At 36.0% G+C, this 17,125-nt stretch overlaps 2 protein-coding genes across 2 annotated transcripts; both read right to left on the bottom strand.

Annotated features, from left to right (window-relative positions):
- Positions 1 to 416: 416 nt before the first annotated feature.
- stxbp2 (syntaxin binding protein 2) lies at positions 417 to 12,726 on the bottom strand. The gene is made up of 19 exons (XM_083932077.1): positions 12,679 to 12,726; positions 9,415 to 9,464; positions 9,251 to 9,332; positions 8,960 to 9,036; positions 8,786 to 8,861; positions 8,449 to 8,552; positions 7,888 to 8,036; positions 7,700 to 7,784; positions 6,982 to 7,112; positions 6,771 to 6,878; positions 6,221 to 6,278; positions 6,041 to 6,106; positions 5,207 to 5,287; positions 3,222 to 3,363; positions 2,892 to 2,998; positions 2,709 to 2,807; positions 2,531 to 2,616; positions 1,129 to 1,289; positions 417 to 1,035 (listed from the first exon to the last, which is right to left on the bottom strand). The coding sequence occupies exons 1-19, from the start codon at positions 12,713 to 12,715 to the stop codon at positions 956 to 958; spliced, it is 1,779 nt and encodes a 592-aa protein (XP_083788203.1). The 5' UTR covers positions 12,716 to 12,726; the 3' UTR covers positions 417 to 955.
- A 1,179-nt stretch (positions 12,727 to 13,905) lies between these two features.
- Positions 13,906 to 15,973, bottom strand: pet100 (PET100 cytochrome c oxidase chaperone). The gene is made up of 4 exons (XM_083930636.1): positions 15,866 to 15,973; positions 15,591 to 15,677; positions 15,433 to 15,465; positions 13,906 to 14,991 (listed from the first exon to the last, which is right to left on the bottom strand). Exons 1-4 carry the CDS (start codon positions 15,890 to 15,892, stop codon positions 14,902 to 14,904), a joined length of 237 nt encoding a protein of 78 aa, XP_083786762.1. The 5' UTR covers positions 15,893 to 15,973; the 3' UTR covers positions 13,906 to 14,901.
- Between the last annotated feature and the right edge of the window lie 1,152 nt (positions 15,974 to 17,125).

The following is a 17,125-nucleotide window of genomic DNA, read 5'->3' as shown; positions in this document are numbered from 1 at the left end:
CATTAATGGCCTTATACTCACAACATGGAAAACTGAACAATGAAGTATCAAAATACTCTTAAAGCTGTAAACTTTTAAGGTCATGAGGAGGAAAGATGTTCTGCCCACATTTGATCACATTATATCTACTCTTCTCTATTCTATTCTTTTGAAGGCACAGATATTTAGAGAGCATGTTATAGGTAGTTGAAAAAAAAACCTACAAGATTTTAAGCACGCAAGCTTATTTCTAACTCTAGGATAAGTGGGTGTAAGAAGGCTTATAAACGGGCCATGAGTTAGATTATTTTGTCACAATGGAATGGAAGTCCTCTGGGACACTATGCACAGCACACAATTTAAAGTGAATATCATGTTTCTTTTATTACTCATTTTTAACAACAAAGAAACAAACACCAACCACACTTGCTCCCAGCAATATATTAAAGTATATGGTAAATGTGCAAGATCTCAGACAGCAGTTGAGACATTTTGTTGGAGATGAAATTCTAAAAAAAAAGAAAAAAGTACCTGCAGAAAAAAAAAAAAAAAAAAGGTATTCCACACTTTGTCACTAAATGCACGATACATACTTCTAAAGACTTATGTACATCTACATTAGGCTTGATACGATTTTTGGTGTGAGATGACACAGTTCTGTGGGAATTATGCAATTTCTTGAGTACAAAATTAGGGAAATCAAATATATATTGTAGTAACAAAAATAAGAATTTGATTGAGAATAGTTAAATAATCTAAACATTCATAATATCTAATTAAATATTTTAATACAATTTAAATCACAGCAGTATACAGAACCCGATTGACAACAAACAATAAAAAGACCATGCTAAAACAAAACATCAATCACATGTTTCCTTCCGTGGCTACATCTAAGATTGTTTCATTTTAGACGTCAACGTCGAGGAAAGACTTAACCCTTATTCTAGTATGTGCTTCCCTGTTCAGGGTCTAACTAACAATCAGGATTAGGAACTTGGTCCAAACTCTTCAGGTCATTAAGGAAGCTGGTTGGAGTCAGGATGTGAGATGACCCTGTCAAGGAGAAAGTGATATTTGTAAAGACACAAAACCTCTTTAATGCTTTATTTTTGGGAAAAAACAGCCTCCTCAACAGTGATTGCTTACCAATCAGCACTTCCCATTTCCCATCAGTGGCTCGAGTGACTTCATAGGCAGAGCGCATCTCTGAATGTGACACCCCACCGATCACAAATATTATAAGTCGAGGGCCAGAGCGATATTCTGTTGGAGATTTATTTTTGTGCCAGTGTCCAAAACGTGCACTGCTGTAAGACAATAATTGAGCAAAAAGTAGATTTTAATAAAATCACAGCCATTTTGTGAGCAGCCAGTCTCAATAACCCATCCACGATCATACCAATTTCCAATAACCAACTACCTGAAATAGTATGCATTGCTTCTCTTTAATACAATATTCACATGAGATTGGTTCACTGGTACATTAATGTGGATGCCAAAATCTGTTTAATTTTGATATAAGTGCATGGTATTGGGCACATAGGAGCTACGGACATAAATAGATTGTCCAGTATCACAAACATAGCCACTAAAATCTTTGGGAAATAACAGAAATAACTGGGATGTATATAAATAACATGCAGGTAGAACAAAAAGCAAGATGATTTGTGTCCGATCCTGTTCATCCCCTCTTTAAAGAATTCATAAAATGACCCCCTGGAAGATGCTACAGAGCTGCTGCATCAACAAAGACAATTTACTAAAAGTATTTTGTACCAAATGCAATAACTTTGCTAAATTCGTAAACAGCATTCACACCGGAACAATGTCCATTATTGTAGTCTTTACTGGAAAAGTATTGTTTGACTGATGTGTTTTAACCAACCTGTAAAGTTGAAGGCAAATTTCTAATTTTGTGGACAATAAACAATATTATTATTATTACCTTTATTATTATTTTTATGGGATAAAGAAATAGATAAATTAGTCAGATCACCCAGGTTTTCCCAGTCTGCAGGCCAGTGGCTGAGGATGTATAAGGAATAAGTCGATGCACATGTGGGACTGTGATAACAGCCAGTGTCCGGTTTTATAAAGCCGGCCCTACATAACCAGCCCATATTCTAGTGTTAATATTAATGACTACTCAGTTTTAATTCTGCACTTTGCTAAACAGGAAGTGGATAAGCATTGTGCATTATGCAGATTATGAGTGAACCCAGGTCCAGGAGAGTGGTTTGTAGAAGCACTATCATCATGATAGGAGTTCCCTGGGGGATAATAGAGCATCTAAAGCAAAACTGGCTCAATTTCACCTTTTTACCTCAATTTGTCAAACCTTGCCTACAACTCAGTGACAGGAATAAAAGCTTTTATTTGACAACAGTAATCTGTCTGCTAACCCACTTAATATCTTATTTTATTTTAAATAAAAAGAAGCAAAACAATGTTTTTGGAACATAAGAAAAAAGAAACATGGGATTTGTTTTTGTTATTACTCAATAACCAATTCTTTCTTAACATACAATTCTGTTCTGTTTGCACCCACCTGACCGCAGTCTGAGTTGTGTTGATGGGAGCAGGATCAGAGATAAATGGCCACTGCTTTCTGTCCAGTTTGTCTTCAATTGCATTCTGTGATACAGAAATACAGATAGTGTAAAAGCAGAAGTCAAAACTGAGCAGATGTGCCAGCAAGATCAAAAACCTAATTTTGGCTTTAATACCTCCATGACGTCTTTGATGATGGGTGCCCATCTAGAGAGCTGGTATGTGCTTTCGGTGCGCTCCTTCCGCTCTGGTAGCAATTTTCCAGCATTGCGACCCTAACAAACAACGTGAAGTATGTAAAAAATACTGAGGGAAAATGACATTTGAAACTGTAACCACACTGCAAGCAAGAAATTTACCCCAGCTATAATGTTACAGCCTAGGTTCTGCAGGTTGGTGATGATGTTGCTGTCGGCCTGTATGTTTGCATGCTGGATGAGCTTGGCAAGGTTCTCTTCCCCAATGCCTACATGGACAACCAGATATATAAAGATGGTGCAGGCAATGATAACACTTGATTCTCTGCTATTCACTATATATATATATATATATATATATATATATATATATATATATATATATATATATATATATCAACCCTTCTAATCAACAGTCACCCTGCTTTTGTTAAAAACATTGTTTTTATATTTGTCAAAACAGAACAACACAGAGTTGTGACTAGGGCATACCTTTTTTCTTATGGAATATGAACAGCAGAATGATGCGGATCTTCTCATAGGCCTCAATCTCATTGTTGAGCAGCACAGGAACAATGCTCTTCATGGCATCCTTAAGAGGCTCCCCTTCTGCATTGGCTCCCATTGCCAGGTCCTGTGGAAGACAAACCCGTGGTTAGCCATTAACTTCAACTGGAATCTCAGTTACTGATTACAACTTATGTCAGCTGACAGACGACTCGCAGAGCAGCTGACACAGGAGGATGACTTGCCTTCAAACCTTATTCTATTTTTTTTCCTACTACTTCTTCCATTTTTAATGGCAATACTATGTTGTTAGTACAATTGCATTCATTTAACTTATTTTAAGGATAATTCTGGCGTTACATAAGTTGTAAACTGCTCCGTATAATAATTTAAAAATATTTAAACATTTTCACTCAACAGAATGTAAAAGGGCACTCAGAAACGTGATGCCCTGTATTCCAATGGTAATGAAAGTTAAAAATAATGTGTGTATCCGACTTGTGATGGAGTCGCTCCAAAATTGAATGGGTTATTTTTTGACCCATGTTACACCCTTCCACCATGTTTCATCAAAATCGGGCCAGTAGTTTTTCCATAACCCTGCAAACAGACAAACAAACTGAAGCGAAAATATAACCCTGGGTGGGGGTAATGAAAGAAACAGCCCTAAATCGCACCGTAAACCTCCAGAGTTACATTTATAAACCATTAGCAATGTCAGATATAATGACAGATATTGGCCACTTAACTTGGCTTTTATACTTACATCTAGCTTTGGGATTTCCCTTTAATGTAATCCTGGGCACTGCCTGACCCCCTAAAAACTCTTGTTAAGCTTTATGATGAACTTGGACTAAGCCTTGTTAGGGCCAATAGACAACACATTTTTTATTGTGAGCAACTGAAACTGGAGAGTGGCTACAAGAGCACATAAAATAATACAGCTTTAAAATAAAGCACATCGCTTTGTTTATAACCACACATACTGTATTGGGTTGCCCAACAATGTAAAACACTAAAACGAATGACAGCTGACAGAGAGCTGTTGCTGTTTGGATCCCACTGTCCACCATTGAGCCAAAACATGCCCATTGGATTAAAGAGGCTGCTTTCAGACATGCTGACAATCCATTAGTGCAGTTGAGTGAGTCATTCATACAAAAAGGCCCCATTAACACTTGCATATCATAATGCCACAATCATGCATAGCTTATCATCTTTTGTGTGCTTGTGAGTCATCTGATACTAAATGTTTGCAGAATACATCCCCTCTGGGAGACAAAGCATGTCTGGCTTATACAACCAACACACTGGGGCTTGGCTACTGGTCTTGACCGTGGCTTTATCCCAGGCTCATGTTGATGGAAGGCTTTCTACATTACCAAGAAGGACATGCGTTATTAAAATGCCTTTACACTCAGTAATAACATGCCAGCTTCTTCTGCATTTTTATAGATATATGGATGTTAATGTCCGGTTCCAAGCTTCTTATGTAATATTACCACTCTCCATTAAATATCACAAGAGTGATGGAGCTATAAATGAAGACGCCATGTGCAGAGTGAGTGGGACGGTAATTCTATGTCAGACATTCCCTATAAGATACTTACTGTCAGTGACTAACACATTGGGACATTTGGTTAATCCTCTGTGATATAAAAGTTAAGCCTGACAGGTCGTTTACACACAACTGATGATGAGACAAGAATATAAAAGTTGATGGATGCCTTTCTCTTCAGGGATCAAGGGGATATTATCGTGTTTCTATTTATACCACCAAATACAGATGTACAGGACAACTATAGCTTTATTGTCATAAAACTGTTAATTAAATGAACCGGTCCTTCACAGCGTAATTGAAAACATTCTAACAATGCGATTATTTTTTAAATCCATCAGAGCCGTTTGTGTCCAGGGTCCGAATGTCAAAAATGATTCATTTGAGTTTTACACCCCTCAAGAGTACTGACCTGTTCCACTTCACAAAGCTTATCAAGAGAAGCCTTGAATTTCTTCATACAAGCTTCGGCTAGGTGCAAGTGAGTAGAGTACTGTGAATGGAAATGAGTAATGATTGATTAATTATCATGCAGTTCATCATCATATGATATATAAAACCAATGAAACTTTTTTCAGAGCTACAAGCGAGACTGACAACTCTGATATGAGATTTCTGGAGTTACTAAAGGGATTCTTGTCATAATGGACAGTCAATTTGAGGGGAAATTAACTAGAATGCGAGTAATTTTTTAGTTAAGACTTGTTCAAACTAACTGTCTAATTGACGGTCAGAAGTATTTCCTAATAAAATATGTTCAAAATCATAATTGAGGGAAAATGTCAGTTGTTTATTGTCCTAATCTTGAACAGTCCAGACAGTATTTGCGTTACAATAGAGCTAAAGCTTACAGATATGGGCAGTACCACCGGAAATCATGGTGCAGTGTAGCCAATTTCCAGTGAGACATGACCATAGAGCGATGTATGCATGGATGTATAAATTTTATAGATGTATTTAATGGCCTCACACACCATCGCCGTCTACATTCTGCCTCTGCTTTCGCCTTTTAATGACCACCTCCACTGTCACCATGTTGAAACCTTTGACTCCGAACTGAGCCTTCTGTGGATGTATTGCTTAACATGTATGCCAAAGTAAAGTAAAGATGCATAAAAGTATGTAGGCAGTGACAGTTAGATCATTTGAAATTAACGTATCTATTTTTGTACGTGAAGGGAGCATAAATGAGCCTTTAGATGATAATGTTAATGGTGAAGAGTTGGCTTTTCTTCCTCCCACTCACCATGCTTAGCTCCTTCTGATACTGTGGCATCTTCTTTAACATCTGAGAGAGATCTTTTATGTTGGCCTGAAATGCAAAATATTTTTTTACAAAAACTGCATTTTAACATTAAAGTTGTGTTCATCTTATATCGCGAACATCTATAGAAAAAATTAATGAGTACGGCACATAAACACTCACATTGTCAGTGCACATTCTCTTGCTCTCACAAAAGGTGCGAAGAAGTTCTGTCACTTTCCTGCAAAAATTAGTTTTGAAAATGATTAGCCACCTTGGGTATATTTAATTAATAACATTATAATAGTAATTAATTACAATTAGTAATTATGTTATAATAAATAATAATAACTAAACAATCAATAACTGAGAGATCAAAGTGTTACTCATTATCTTTATTTATCTAAACACACTTATCTTAAATCCTCAACATCAGTCCAATAACTTTTGTATTTTAACTTAAAAAAAAAAGGATAATGGCCACTTTAATAATAATTATTCTTTATTACTGCAAACTAGCAAAGGGCCTCTTTTCATTACACCATCAAATATGATGCTAACTTGTTAGTTTAATTTATGGCAAGGTATAATGTAAAATTCTTCAAAGTGGGTTTTGAAGTTGTAACATTAAACCAGGAGAAGGCAGATTTTTTCAGGAAGGATGACAGTGTGAGATCAAATCATGTAGAGATATGACACAAGTGATATTCTCATTGGGTTGCGAAAGACTTACTTAGTGACATCAGCGATGTGCATATGTCTGAGCTGAACCCAGAGCTCATCATCTTCGTCCAATAACACCTCTCTGTCATTCGAATTCCCAATGCCGGTTGTCTGATAACTTCAAAAAAATAAAACAAGTACACAAATCAACGTATATACCAGCCCACTGACCTGGCAAAACAAATGAACCGCAACCTATATGTGATAAGATGTTTACTCACGCATAGATGTCCTGTTTGATATCTAGCAAGTCGTGGGCCATTGCCTGGAAGGTCAACTCGTGTAGAATAGGTGTGATGGGATCAAACCCACGATCAACAATCAACAGCTGGGATCGTGCCTTATCTGCACCCTAAAAACAATGAACAGAAGGAATATAATCTAATAGGAATCGAATATTTGATTTACTTCAAAGATGCATAATACATTAGCATCTAGTCTACGGTACCCATGAATTATAATGGCCTTTCATATATTTTTTATGAATCTGTCATGCAGTAAAAGTCTTATTAGCTTTTATCAATTCTACTTCAATATCACCTTCTGATGCAGCATGAGGCAGCGCTTTAGCAAACTTGTCAAGTACAGGGAAAAACAGAGTGAATGCATAAACAGCACAGCATGGTGATACACTTCGGATGTACGGGGGCAAAAGAGAACAGTAATACATGCCTGATAAGAGCCATCTCAGGAGGAAGGAAATGTCAGCTAAGAAAGACAGAAAGGAAGAAGAAAAAAGTCCAGCAAAGCGTGTGAAAAATAAATCAACAGGAAATGAAACCCAGAAACCACAGAAATGTTCACAACCCTGTGAAGGTGAAGAGATGCAGAATCCCAAAGAAGTGTATTCTCTTATACGGCAAAGTTTGTTTAGCAGAAAAAAGCAGCACAAGAATACCAAATACATATAAAAAATGTTATGGGTGGTTAGTTTCTAACCTCTCCCATGCTTGGATTGTCCGCTTTGTGAGCAGTAAGGCGCTGGTAGACCTCTTCAGCGAGTCTAGCATTCTCCTCTGGTCCCCTTAGAGAGAGAGAGAGAGAGAGAGAGAGAGAGAGGTATACAACTGAATCAGCGAATTCAGTGGAAAACTATTTCAGTGTACTTTTATGAAAGGCTTTCATACTTGCGGTAACGGATTGAAGGGTACTCCTTAAGTGTATCGCATAGGGTCGCGATCTGCTCCGCCAGATTTTCCATCATTTTGTCTTTGTTTTCATTTGGTTTAGAACTATAGAAAGAGTACAAGGAGGTCGGATCATCCAGGGAGAATACCTGCAGGGGGGAGAGGAATGGAGGTTTGCCTCAATTTAACAACATCATGTTCACAGCACTCATGATGCACTATGCATATTTTTTATATTAACAATGGGAAAAAATACTGTGTTTGGTGAGAAAGGTGTGGCTTGTAGTATCACACAGCTTTAGGAGCGCATTTTCGCATATTTCGGCTCAAACATCACTATTTGGTTTTACAAACTTCTTTCCAGCCTCAGCAGGCAGCAGTTAAAGCTCAGCACCAAACAACACACAGACAAAATTAGTGATTAGCTGTTTAATGAAGTGGAGCATTTAGCAGCTAGCCAAATCATTTTCTCAGGAATTGCTGGTAACAAAAACACAGAATATAACTGTATCGCTAAAAAGAATCAAGTTATTTTTAGAAAAAGGGGAGATAATTCCATACCTGAGACTCATACGGCAGGAAAGCAACGTTGATCTCTTTTAAAGTCTTCACGACCTTGGCAACTCTGGATCTACCAATCTCAGTGAAGAGACCATCTGGACAAGCTATGGCAACAAACATTATTAAATCATTTGGAAATGGCAATACCTAATGTAAGTGTTCAATATATTAAAGTATATCAAACTTATCATATAAACTATACCAAATGTTTTACAAAGTACAATTAAAAAAAAAGAAAATTGATAAATATGTTTCCTATAGGTGTAAACACTCGTGTTTTTCAGATGATGCCGATTTGCACAGTACACTGTACACACACAGACACACACAATCTTACTGTCAGTGAAGAAGATGTGTGCTGCTTTGTAAGTGAAGGCCGCGTCTTTGAAGTCATTAATGAGAGCATGGACAGACTGTAATTGAAAACAAATTTTGTTTAAAAAATTCAGATTATGAGGAAAATCCCAATGAACACAGAAGATATTATCATGTAGATGGAACAGCAGCTAACCTTCTCCACAGGCGAAATCAAATAAATGGCCTCCAAGCTAGAGATGGGCTCTCTGCGTTTATTGATGTCCTCCACAACTGAAAAGGAGAAAACAGAGGACTTTGAATATGCAACTGCAAGTAAAACACAATCAACCATGAAAGTGAAACACAGTGATACAATGTACAAGCTGGCAGATCAAAATTAGTTTAATAAAGTCGCTTTGTATGTACTGCATACGACTTATATCTGGAAGTTCTTTAACGTTTGATCCCTCATGTATGCAAAACCATAAATTAACTGCATACTTACTGGTCACCCCCTCTGCCAGAATGTCAGACATCTTGCAGCAAGAGGACAGAATTCGCATGCTCATGTGATCCACGATAAGAACCTGAAACATGAGATAAACAGCGGTTATACATAGAGTATGACAAAAACAGGGGATTTCTTCATTCTTATTGGGCAACAGTTACCTTCCATTCTCCATCCTTCTTCACACTCTTGATTACCCCATTGAGGATTTCTGTATAAGAGAAGAAAAAAAAATTATATGATTTCAGAACGATCTATATTTTCTTTTGTTTGATTTATTTAAAACAAAAAAGTTGTGTTTTAGCACTGACTACAATACAAAACCTGGCAATGGTATTTTTAAAACAGAAATAATAGCACCATAATAATATTTTATATGATAGGGATGTTTTACAAAACTCCCAATCGTTGTTAAATTATTTATAAAATGAATTTCTGGGCAAATTCTTCTCCATCGAGTATGTCAAAGAGTAGCTAATGTGTGAAAGGATGTGTGGCTTCATGTTTTTCTTGATGCCTATTGTTTAACCACTCTAAGGAGAAACAAGAGAAAAACAAGGGAAATAAGGATTTGAAATATTGTGAAATTTCATCTATAAACACTATGCAAAGGGTTAAAGTCCAGTCTTGTGTATAAAACTCTCTAAGACGTGAATCAGGAAGATTTTTGAAAGGAAGCTATATTTAGCATATGTATTTACCAAGCCGGACGGGTGCAACTTCCTTGTGTTATACTGTTGAGACAGTGCATGAAGAGCAACGGAAACCACAGACGCAACAGCTGAGGTATGCTGCTAGTTATGAAACAAACTTCAAAGCTAAAGGTTTCCTGCAGTGTATTACTGTGGAGCCCAAATTGCCCTGAAATAAAACATCAACGTTCAGGATAAAGAGGAGAGGCACCATTCCCTACAGAAAAAAACATTATATTTAGTGTGGCTGATGTTTAGGCCATCGTCTCCTCACCAGACTGTGGCTGGCTTACAACTCAGCTAAACTGTTTCCAACCTTTAATAATGCACAGAACAAGAATACGAACAGTATAGGCAAGATACATAAAAATGAAAAACCACTGCACATAGATGTGATATCATGTCCATTTCTCAACTTCATTAGAAACACAGCAGAGGCTTCCAATTCAATTCAATTCAATTCAATTCAATTCAATTTTATTTATAGTGCCAAATCATAACAAAAGTTATCTCAGTACACTTTACAGAGTAGGTATAGACCACACTCTATAAAGTATTTATGATTTACATAGACCCAACAATTCCTAAGATGATATGGTTGATTCTTATCACACAAGTTTAATTGAGCAGTTAATTATAAAGGAGTTAATTCATTTTACAACACTATTGCTCTACACCCTCTGTTAATGGTATTTGTAGAGACTATGTTATGAATAATATCTGAGGCTGGTGAGGTCAGGACTGTTGAAACAGAAGGGTATAACTTACATCTAGCCTGCAGCAACATACATTCAGTAACATACTATCTGACAGCAGATCCAAGTGGAAAATGAATCACTGACAAACGTCTTACCATGCTCAGCCTACAGTATTTCCATACAGGGAACTGGAAAAGATGACTGCTTTGAGACGGGGCTTTTCACTTTTAAGCAGATAGCCATCAAGCAACTTTAGCAATCTTAATCCATGTACCTGAATGCACAATTGTCCTGATGCCTGTCTCGACTGTGACAGAATACTGTATCAGGCCTTATTTGACTTTATTCTGTCACTTCTCACGGCTGTTTATAGCTTAAGATGACAGACTTTATTCGGTATTATAGTGGCAAAGGAATATGACAAGGGATATGGCCTGCACTCTCCTTTACTTTAACTAGTATACACATATTGTGAGTTTTCATATTCATATCACTGGCTTTTTTTTTTTTTTTATATGATGAGGCGGAGCATATCCCAATACTCGCATTAATAGGTTATACAGTAGGCACAGTACAAAATAATAGCAAGACATTGCTGGTCTGAATTCAGAATCCTGGTCAAAGTCAAGGTTCCTTGCATTACCAACACACACCTAGAGTGATGGGTGTAATTACACCACACCTGACATATAGTGAAAAGGTTGCGTTAATGTTCAAATAAATGTACATTTTGTTTAGAACAACTGAACAACTTAATTCCAATAATTAAAATGTTGAATAGTCCACAAACGTATTCTCATCTTTTGTATTATTCTAGTTTTATTGTTCTTATACCTCCCTTACCTACTGTATAAATCTATCTTAAACATATTGTTCTTAGCATTACCTTTCTTGTTGTTTGCAGCTTCTTACTTTGTTTAATAATCACTTGCTTGTTTTAATCGAGCAGTATTTGCATTTCCCTCTCTATACTTATTCTCTTGTTTTCTTCACTTAATTATAAAGCAGTTTGAGCTACACCCTCTGAATAAAAAGGTGCTATATAGAACATTTATTGTGATGATGATTATTATTATTATTATTATCATCACATGCAATTTGTCTTTGAAGAGATTAAAACTACTTTAAGAAATATTTTTGAAAGCATCTCTTCTATAACGTTATTGAAACAATACAATAAGACAACAACTTAATATTGAAACATTTATTACATTGGAAACTTTTTTGTGACATAAGTTTCGATTTTAATGATGTTTAATTACTTCCAATATGGAATGTTACGTTCATTATTATTATTATTATTTTCACATGCTATTTGTCTTTGAAGAGATTAAAATTACTTTAAGAAAAATTTTGAATGCATCTATTCTATAACGTTATTTAACAAGACAACAAGTTAATATTGAAAAGTTAATTACTTTGGAAACTTTTTTGTAACAAAAGTTGTGATTTTATTGATGTTTAATTTCTTAAAATATGAAAGTTCCGTTTTGCTTTTATTATCATTATTAGTAGTAGTAGTAGCAAAAGTAGTAATATTATTATCACATGTTATTTGTCTTTGTAGTGATTATAATTACTTACATTTGCTGATTTATTAATCCATTTTATTATATATATATTTGTTTTCTTTTAGTCCATCACAAGTGAAGTTGTCGGACTTCCCTTTAGCTTAGCATGCGTTAGCCTGTCACATTTCCAGTCACTGACGTCGCAGCTTTTCCTTTTTACATCCGCCAAATATAACAACAACAAAGCACCCTTTTCCTTCAACAAATGCTGTAACCAACACATGTAACACAGCAATACCAATGTACATCAATGACTTGGTTAGCATAGTCAATAACAGGATTTCCTTGGGTAACTGAAGGGACTGGAACAGGAAGAAACATTTGGTGGACCAACGTCCGCAGCAGTGTTTGTACAAGTTAAGCGTCAATTTCTCGAGTTCCTATGAGATTAATTTAAATTAACTACCCGCGTCTGTCAGTTGTAATACACTTCTGACCAACTATACAATAAATGTGTAACTTACTTTCTCCCACTACCGCTTTCAGTCCACTCGGTGCCATCTTGACAGCAGTCTGCTGGCGAGTCGGCCACTTCCTTGTTGTTAAAGCCTATATGGTTCCTGCACACAGCTGTTGGCAGCGAAATACTGCCCCCTACCGTCTGATGCTGGTATTGTAAGATGCAAGAGTCAATTTTCCCTCAATATTACCTCTCAATTATGCTTTGGTTTTATGTTGATTGACAGTACAGCAATAATAATAAATACTAACAATAGAAAGACACTGAAAATATACTAGAACAGCACCCTTTTCCACAATTTAGTGTTGAACCATGCAGTCTATGGTTGATTTTTTTATTGCCATTGTCTTTTAGGACAATGAAACAGTTTAGCAGCTTAATATAAGAGATCAAGATCAATATATACACATAGACACAATGAGGTGTCACTGCACAAGGGTGCAAAAGTAAGTGGAGGGTGAGGGGGTTATTGCACATTCAGTGGTATGGAGGGGAGGAGGGTTTGTGCATTTTAGTGCCTGATGTGGGAAGAAGCTGTTATTTGATATGTTTGTTCTGGATTTGATTGTTCTGTACCTTTTCCCGGAGGGCAGAGGGAAATAGAACAAGTTTGGGGAATATTAGTTAAGCTATATTCATTTAGTTTTAAATTAATTATGTGCGATTCTAAAGCTTCAGTGTAACTAGTAGCAGTAGTAGTAGGGTTAAGTACATTAAAAAATATCATCACTTGGCTTCCATCCCAGGTGTAATAGTGTTCATCAGTCAATCACATTATAAAAAACTATACTACGGACTTCCAAATTGAATGGCAGCAATGAATAGGAAACTGCTGCAAAAAAGAAATACAGACTGTGAGACATTCAACTGGTCACTTCTCATTGGCAAATATATTTGAAGGAACTTGGGAACATCAACATGATGGATGTGGAATTCAACGGTTTGATTGCATATTCACATGCACTTGCTGGTAACTCATCTTTACCTTCACCAATATATGGTAATAGTGTGAACATGCTCATGGATTGTGGTGAAAATGAGTAAAATTCGTTTTCACATAAGACCAGAGGCTGAGGCTTTTCGAGTCATTGAAATACATATTTGAGACATCTATAGTGTCTGCCTTGCGCACCAGGAGGTACATTTGGGTCACACTTAATTTGGATTGCAAATGCCTCTACCCAAGCTACTCATTCAAATTATGTTCCTACTCAGTATATTGGCTGCTGGTCAAACTAAATCCTCTGGTCACAAGGTGGCACCTTTGACCTGGGGTTAGACATGGCCATAGGATGTGCAGCACTTCATATCCAAACACAACCACATCATATAGGCAAATCAATGCATCTGTCACAGTAGGTGGAACAAAACCAACAATAGTTTTAATCAAAAATAGCATTAAAATGACATGTCAACAAGAAGTATGCACATGACCAGCGCCTCATCTCCTCTGTCAAAGTAATGTAATTAGGCTTTTACAATCAGAAACTATATTGTTTGATGTCACAGTATCACACAACTGACCACTAAATGATCACTCTATAGCAAAATACAAATAAATCACAGATGAAAACCTGCCGCAGTCTGTAAGTGAACTGTGACTTAAGATAAACTTCATTTTCCAAAAAGACAACCCAGAACATAAAGTTAAAGCTATCCAGACATTAAAAGCAGTAATTTCTACCATGTGTGCATCTGATCAATATTGATTTGAAGGGGGTGAATACTAATGTAATCAGTTACTCTGTGTTTTGTTTGTTCTGAATCACAATTAGATTATAGAGATGTGTTTTATGCTTTGGTACCAAGCTCTCTTTCTGTTGATCAATATCAAAAATGCCTAATTACATCCACTGTGATATAATGTTGAGGAAAATCCAAGGAGTGAATACATTTTATACAGGCACTGCACCTCACAAAATAAATCAGGATAATTACATTGGGTACATAACCCAAAGAATTACTTTTTGACAGTGCAATCAAAGCAACACATCTTATTCAAACACACATAATTCTGAATCATTTGAAAAGATCCAACATGTAAATTGCACAGGCATATTAGGCACAATTAGTCCCCAGAAAACACCCAGCACACCTTTGAGATGTGTTAACTTCTGTGTCATGTTCTTAGTCCAGTCCGACCAGTTCGCTTTTGCCTCAAAACCAGAGCCAGATAATCCTCCATCGATGGTGCTGGGAATTCATGCATTTCTTCAACACATAATCCTCAATTGTCAGTCTCCATAGAAATTTCTTTTAATATGCGCTGCTCCTTCCGAACACGCATTCGCTCTTTGAAGTCCTCCAACTCTTTCCTCTGAAAATAAATACAGCAGTCATAACCATCATTATATATTATGTTGTACATCAGTAGTTCTAAACAGACTTTTGCACTGTTATTAATGAATATGTTAAAGAAACAAAAACAGCTAAGGAACCATGCAAACACAGACAAATACTCCACAATAATTAATCATACCATTTATCTGTTGGTTCCAGAATGATAAAATAATATATAATATAGATCGTATTGCAAACAAAAAAGACAAAATAAGCTTTACACATGGTGTGTACTGCATGGTATGGGGTAAGTCAGAAAAAAAGGCTACAAAAATATTAACAATTACAATAAAGTCTGAAAAATAAATAAAGCTTGCGGAGTGTTCAGCCAATTTTAATGCTTTTTTTGGTGTGGTTTGATTTGTTATGGACACAGAAAGGGCTTTATAAAGACATAAGCTGTATGCATTAAACTTACATGCTGTGCTTCCTCAGGGGGGAAGATCTCCCTCTGGAAACCATAAAAGATGCCATCATAGTACAGAGAAAGACATTTGTTATTACAAGAAGAGCACCAAGCCTCCCTGAGTGTACTGATAATAATTATGGTCGAAAATAAAAAACAGCATTGCTTACCTTTCTCTTAATGATGTACTCTTCAAAATACTCGGCTTGATTTGAAATCCAGAACATGGTCACGGGAAAGGATAGATACAGCATCATCTGCTCAAAAACAAAAAGAGCAGCCAGTGAGTTACATTAAAAACCCGTTACATCATGACCCAACGGTCTAACGATAGTGGATAGCTAGCTTGAACCCACGAAACTTGAGCCTATTTGTGAGATTTTAAACCTTAAAAACCGAGAAATATTAAATATCCACAGACACTGTTAAAGCATTACATACTTACTCTAAATATTTCTATTTTAACACCCATTTTCACATCGACACCAGGCTAACAACAGTGAAATGTTATCTAAACTCCAACCATCGCCAAAGACCTTCACGCCACTTCCGGGTTTCCAGGGGGTCCAATCGACGCATGCGCATGAGTTGTCATAACCAAATAATATTTTAACGCAGGTGAAAATAATCACACGTGTGGCATTTATTACTACACACGTTTGCCACTTGATAAAATGAGAATTGGAGATCTGAAAACCCCACGCTTAGTTTTGGATCGTAAGTGACCGGTTTGTTTTTAATAAACGCATTGGTTTTGAATGTTGTGGTTGGTGATTTTCCACTGAGGGGCGCTGCAAACCACTGTTTTTTGTCCTGATACCTTTCGCTGTGTGTGTATTTTAGGTAAGATTTGCGATAATTACATCTAAAGAGCCATACAGTGGATGTTATATGATCTCGTTCTACTGACCAGTAAGACATCAACAAACTTACAAAACTGTCCGTCTGATGATTAAGTCGATACTCTATCTTTCAAATATATCTATAAAAAAACAACTAATACAGTGGATTTACCAACTGTATCCTTCAACCCTTTTGAGATTATTTTTTAAATATGTTTTCACTAGTTGTACTTTACTCTCACTTTAGGAAGTTGAATTTAATCTAATGAAAAATAGAAAAGATAAGGGCAAGGGGGTACTTTTGGGATATATAATTAGTACATACACACTTATTACATTGTCATTACATTACATTCACTTATATTTTCCATTGTAGCTTTGTCACTAAATATCCTGTCGAATTTACTCCGATTTGGTTATTTTGGTGCCCAAATTATTATTATTAGTAGTAATTTTATTATTTTTTCTCCATATAATTATTTTCACACAAAAACAAATACAGAAATAGAAAAGAACAGACAGAAATACATACATAGGGGTACTATAATAAACAGAAAAACACGTGTCTTTACAAATGCCAGTTATTTTCATTGCTTTACTATTAAAGTCCATGTAATGTTTGAAAATAATGTCCAAATTCTAATTAAAATGGTTGTATTTGTGGTTTCTTTTCAGTCCATTTGCATTTGTGAATGAAGAATTTTCCATATAAAAATATAATTATTTTAAATAATAAAATTAATTATTCTCATCAGAAAATAATACATGTGTTTTTTCTAAAAAAAAAAAAGTATTGTTATATTCTGGTGCACAGATATGTCTCCTCAAGTTGCAGAGCGTGACGCTCTTTACGTCCTCAGCGA

Source organism: Echiichthys vipera (assembly GCF_963691815.1).
Source record: "Echiichthys vipera genome assembly, chromosome: 17".
Classification (NCBI taxonomy): domain Eukaryota; kingdom Metazoa; phylum Chordata; class Actinopteri; order Perciformes; family Trachinidae; genus Echiichthys; species Echiichthys vipera.
Note: the sequence above shows the minus strand (reverse complement) of the source record. Positions and strands in the feature narration are given on the sequence as shown.

What these genes read in the sequence shown, in the direction of transcription:
- stxbp2 (XM_083932077.1), bottom strand. Translation starts at nt 12,715, where the DNA reads ATGGCACCGAGTGGACTGAAAGCGGTAGTGGGAGAAA. An exon ending in AGAAGGATGGAGAATGGAAG is followed by an intron (nt 9,333 to 9,414) that starts GTAACTGTTGCC and finishes CTCATGTTTCAG; the next exon opens with GTTCTTATCGTGGATCACAT. An exon ending in TCATCAAAGACGTCATGGAG is followed by an intron (nt 2,617 to 2,708) that starts GTATTAAAGCCA and finishes TCTGTATCACAG; the next exon opens with AATGCAATTGAAGACAAACT.
- pet100 (XM_083930636.1), bottom strand. Translation starts at nt 15,892, where the DNA reads ATGGGTGTTAAAATAGAAATATTTAGA. An exon ending in TTAAAATAGAAATATTTAGA is followed by an intron (nt 15,678 to 15,865) that starts GTAAGTATGTAA and finishes GTTTTTGAGCAG; the next exon opens with ATGATGCTGTATCTATCCTT. An exon ending in AGTACATCATTAAGAGAAAG is followed by an intron (nt 15,466 to 15,590) that starts GTAAGCAATGCT and finishes TATGGTTTCCAG; the next exon opens with AGGGAGATCTTCCCCCCTGA.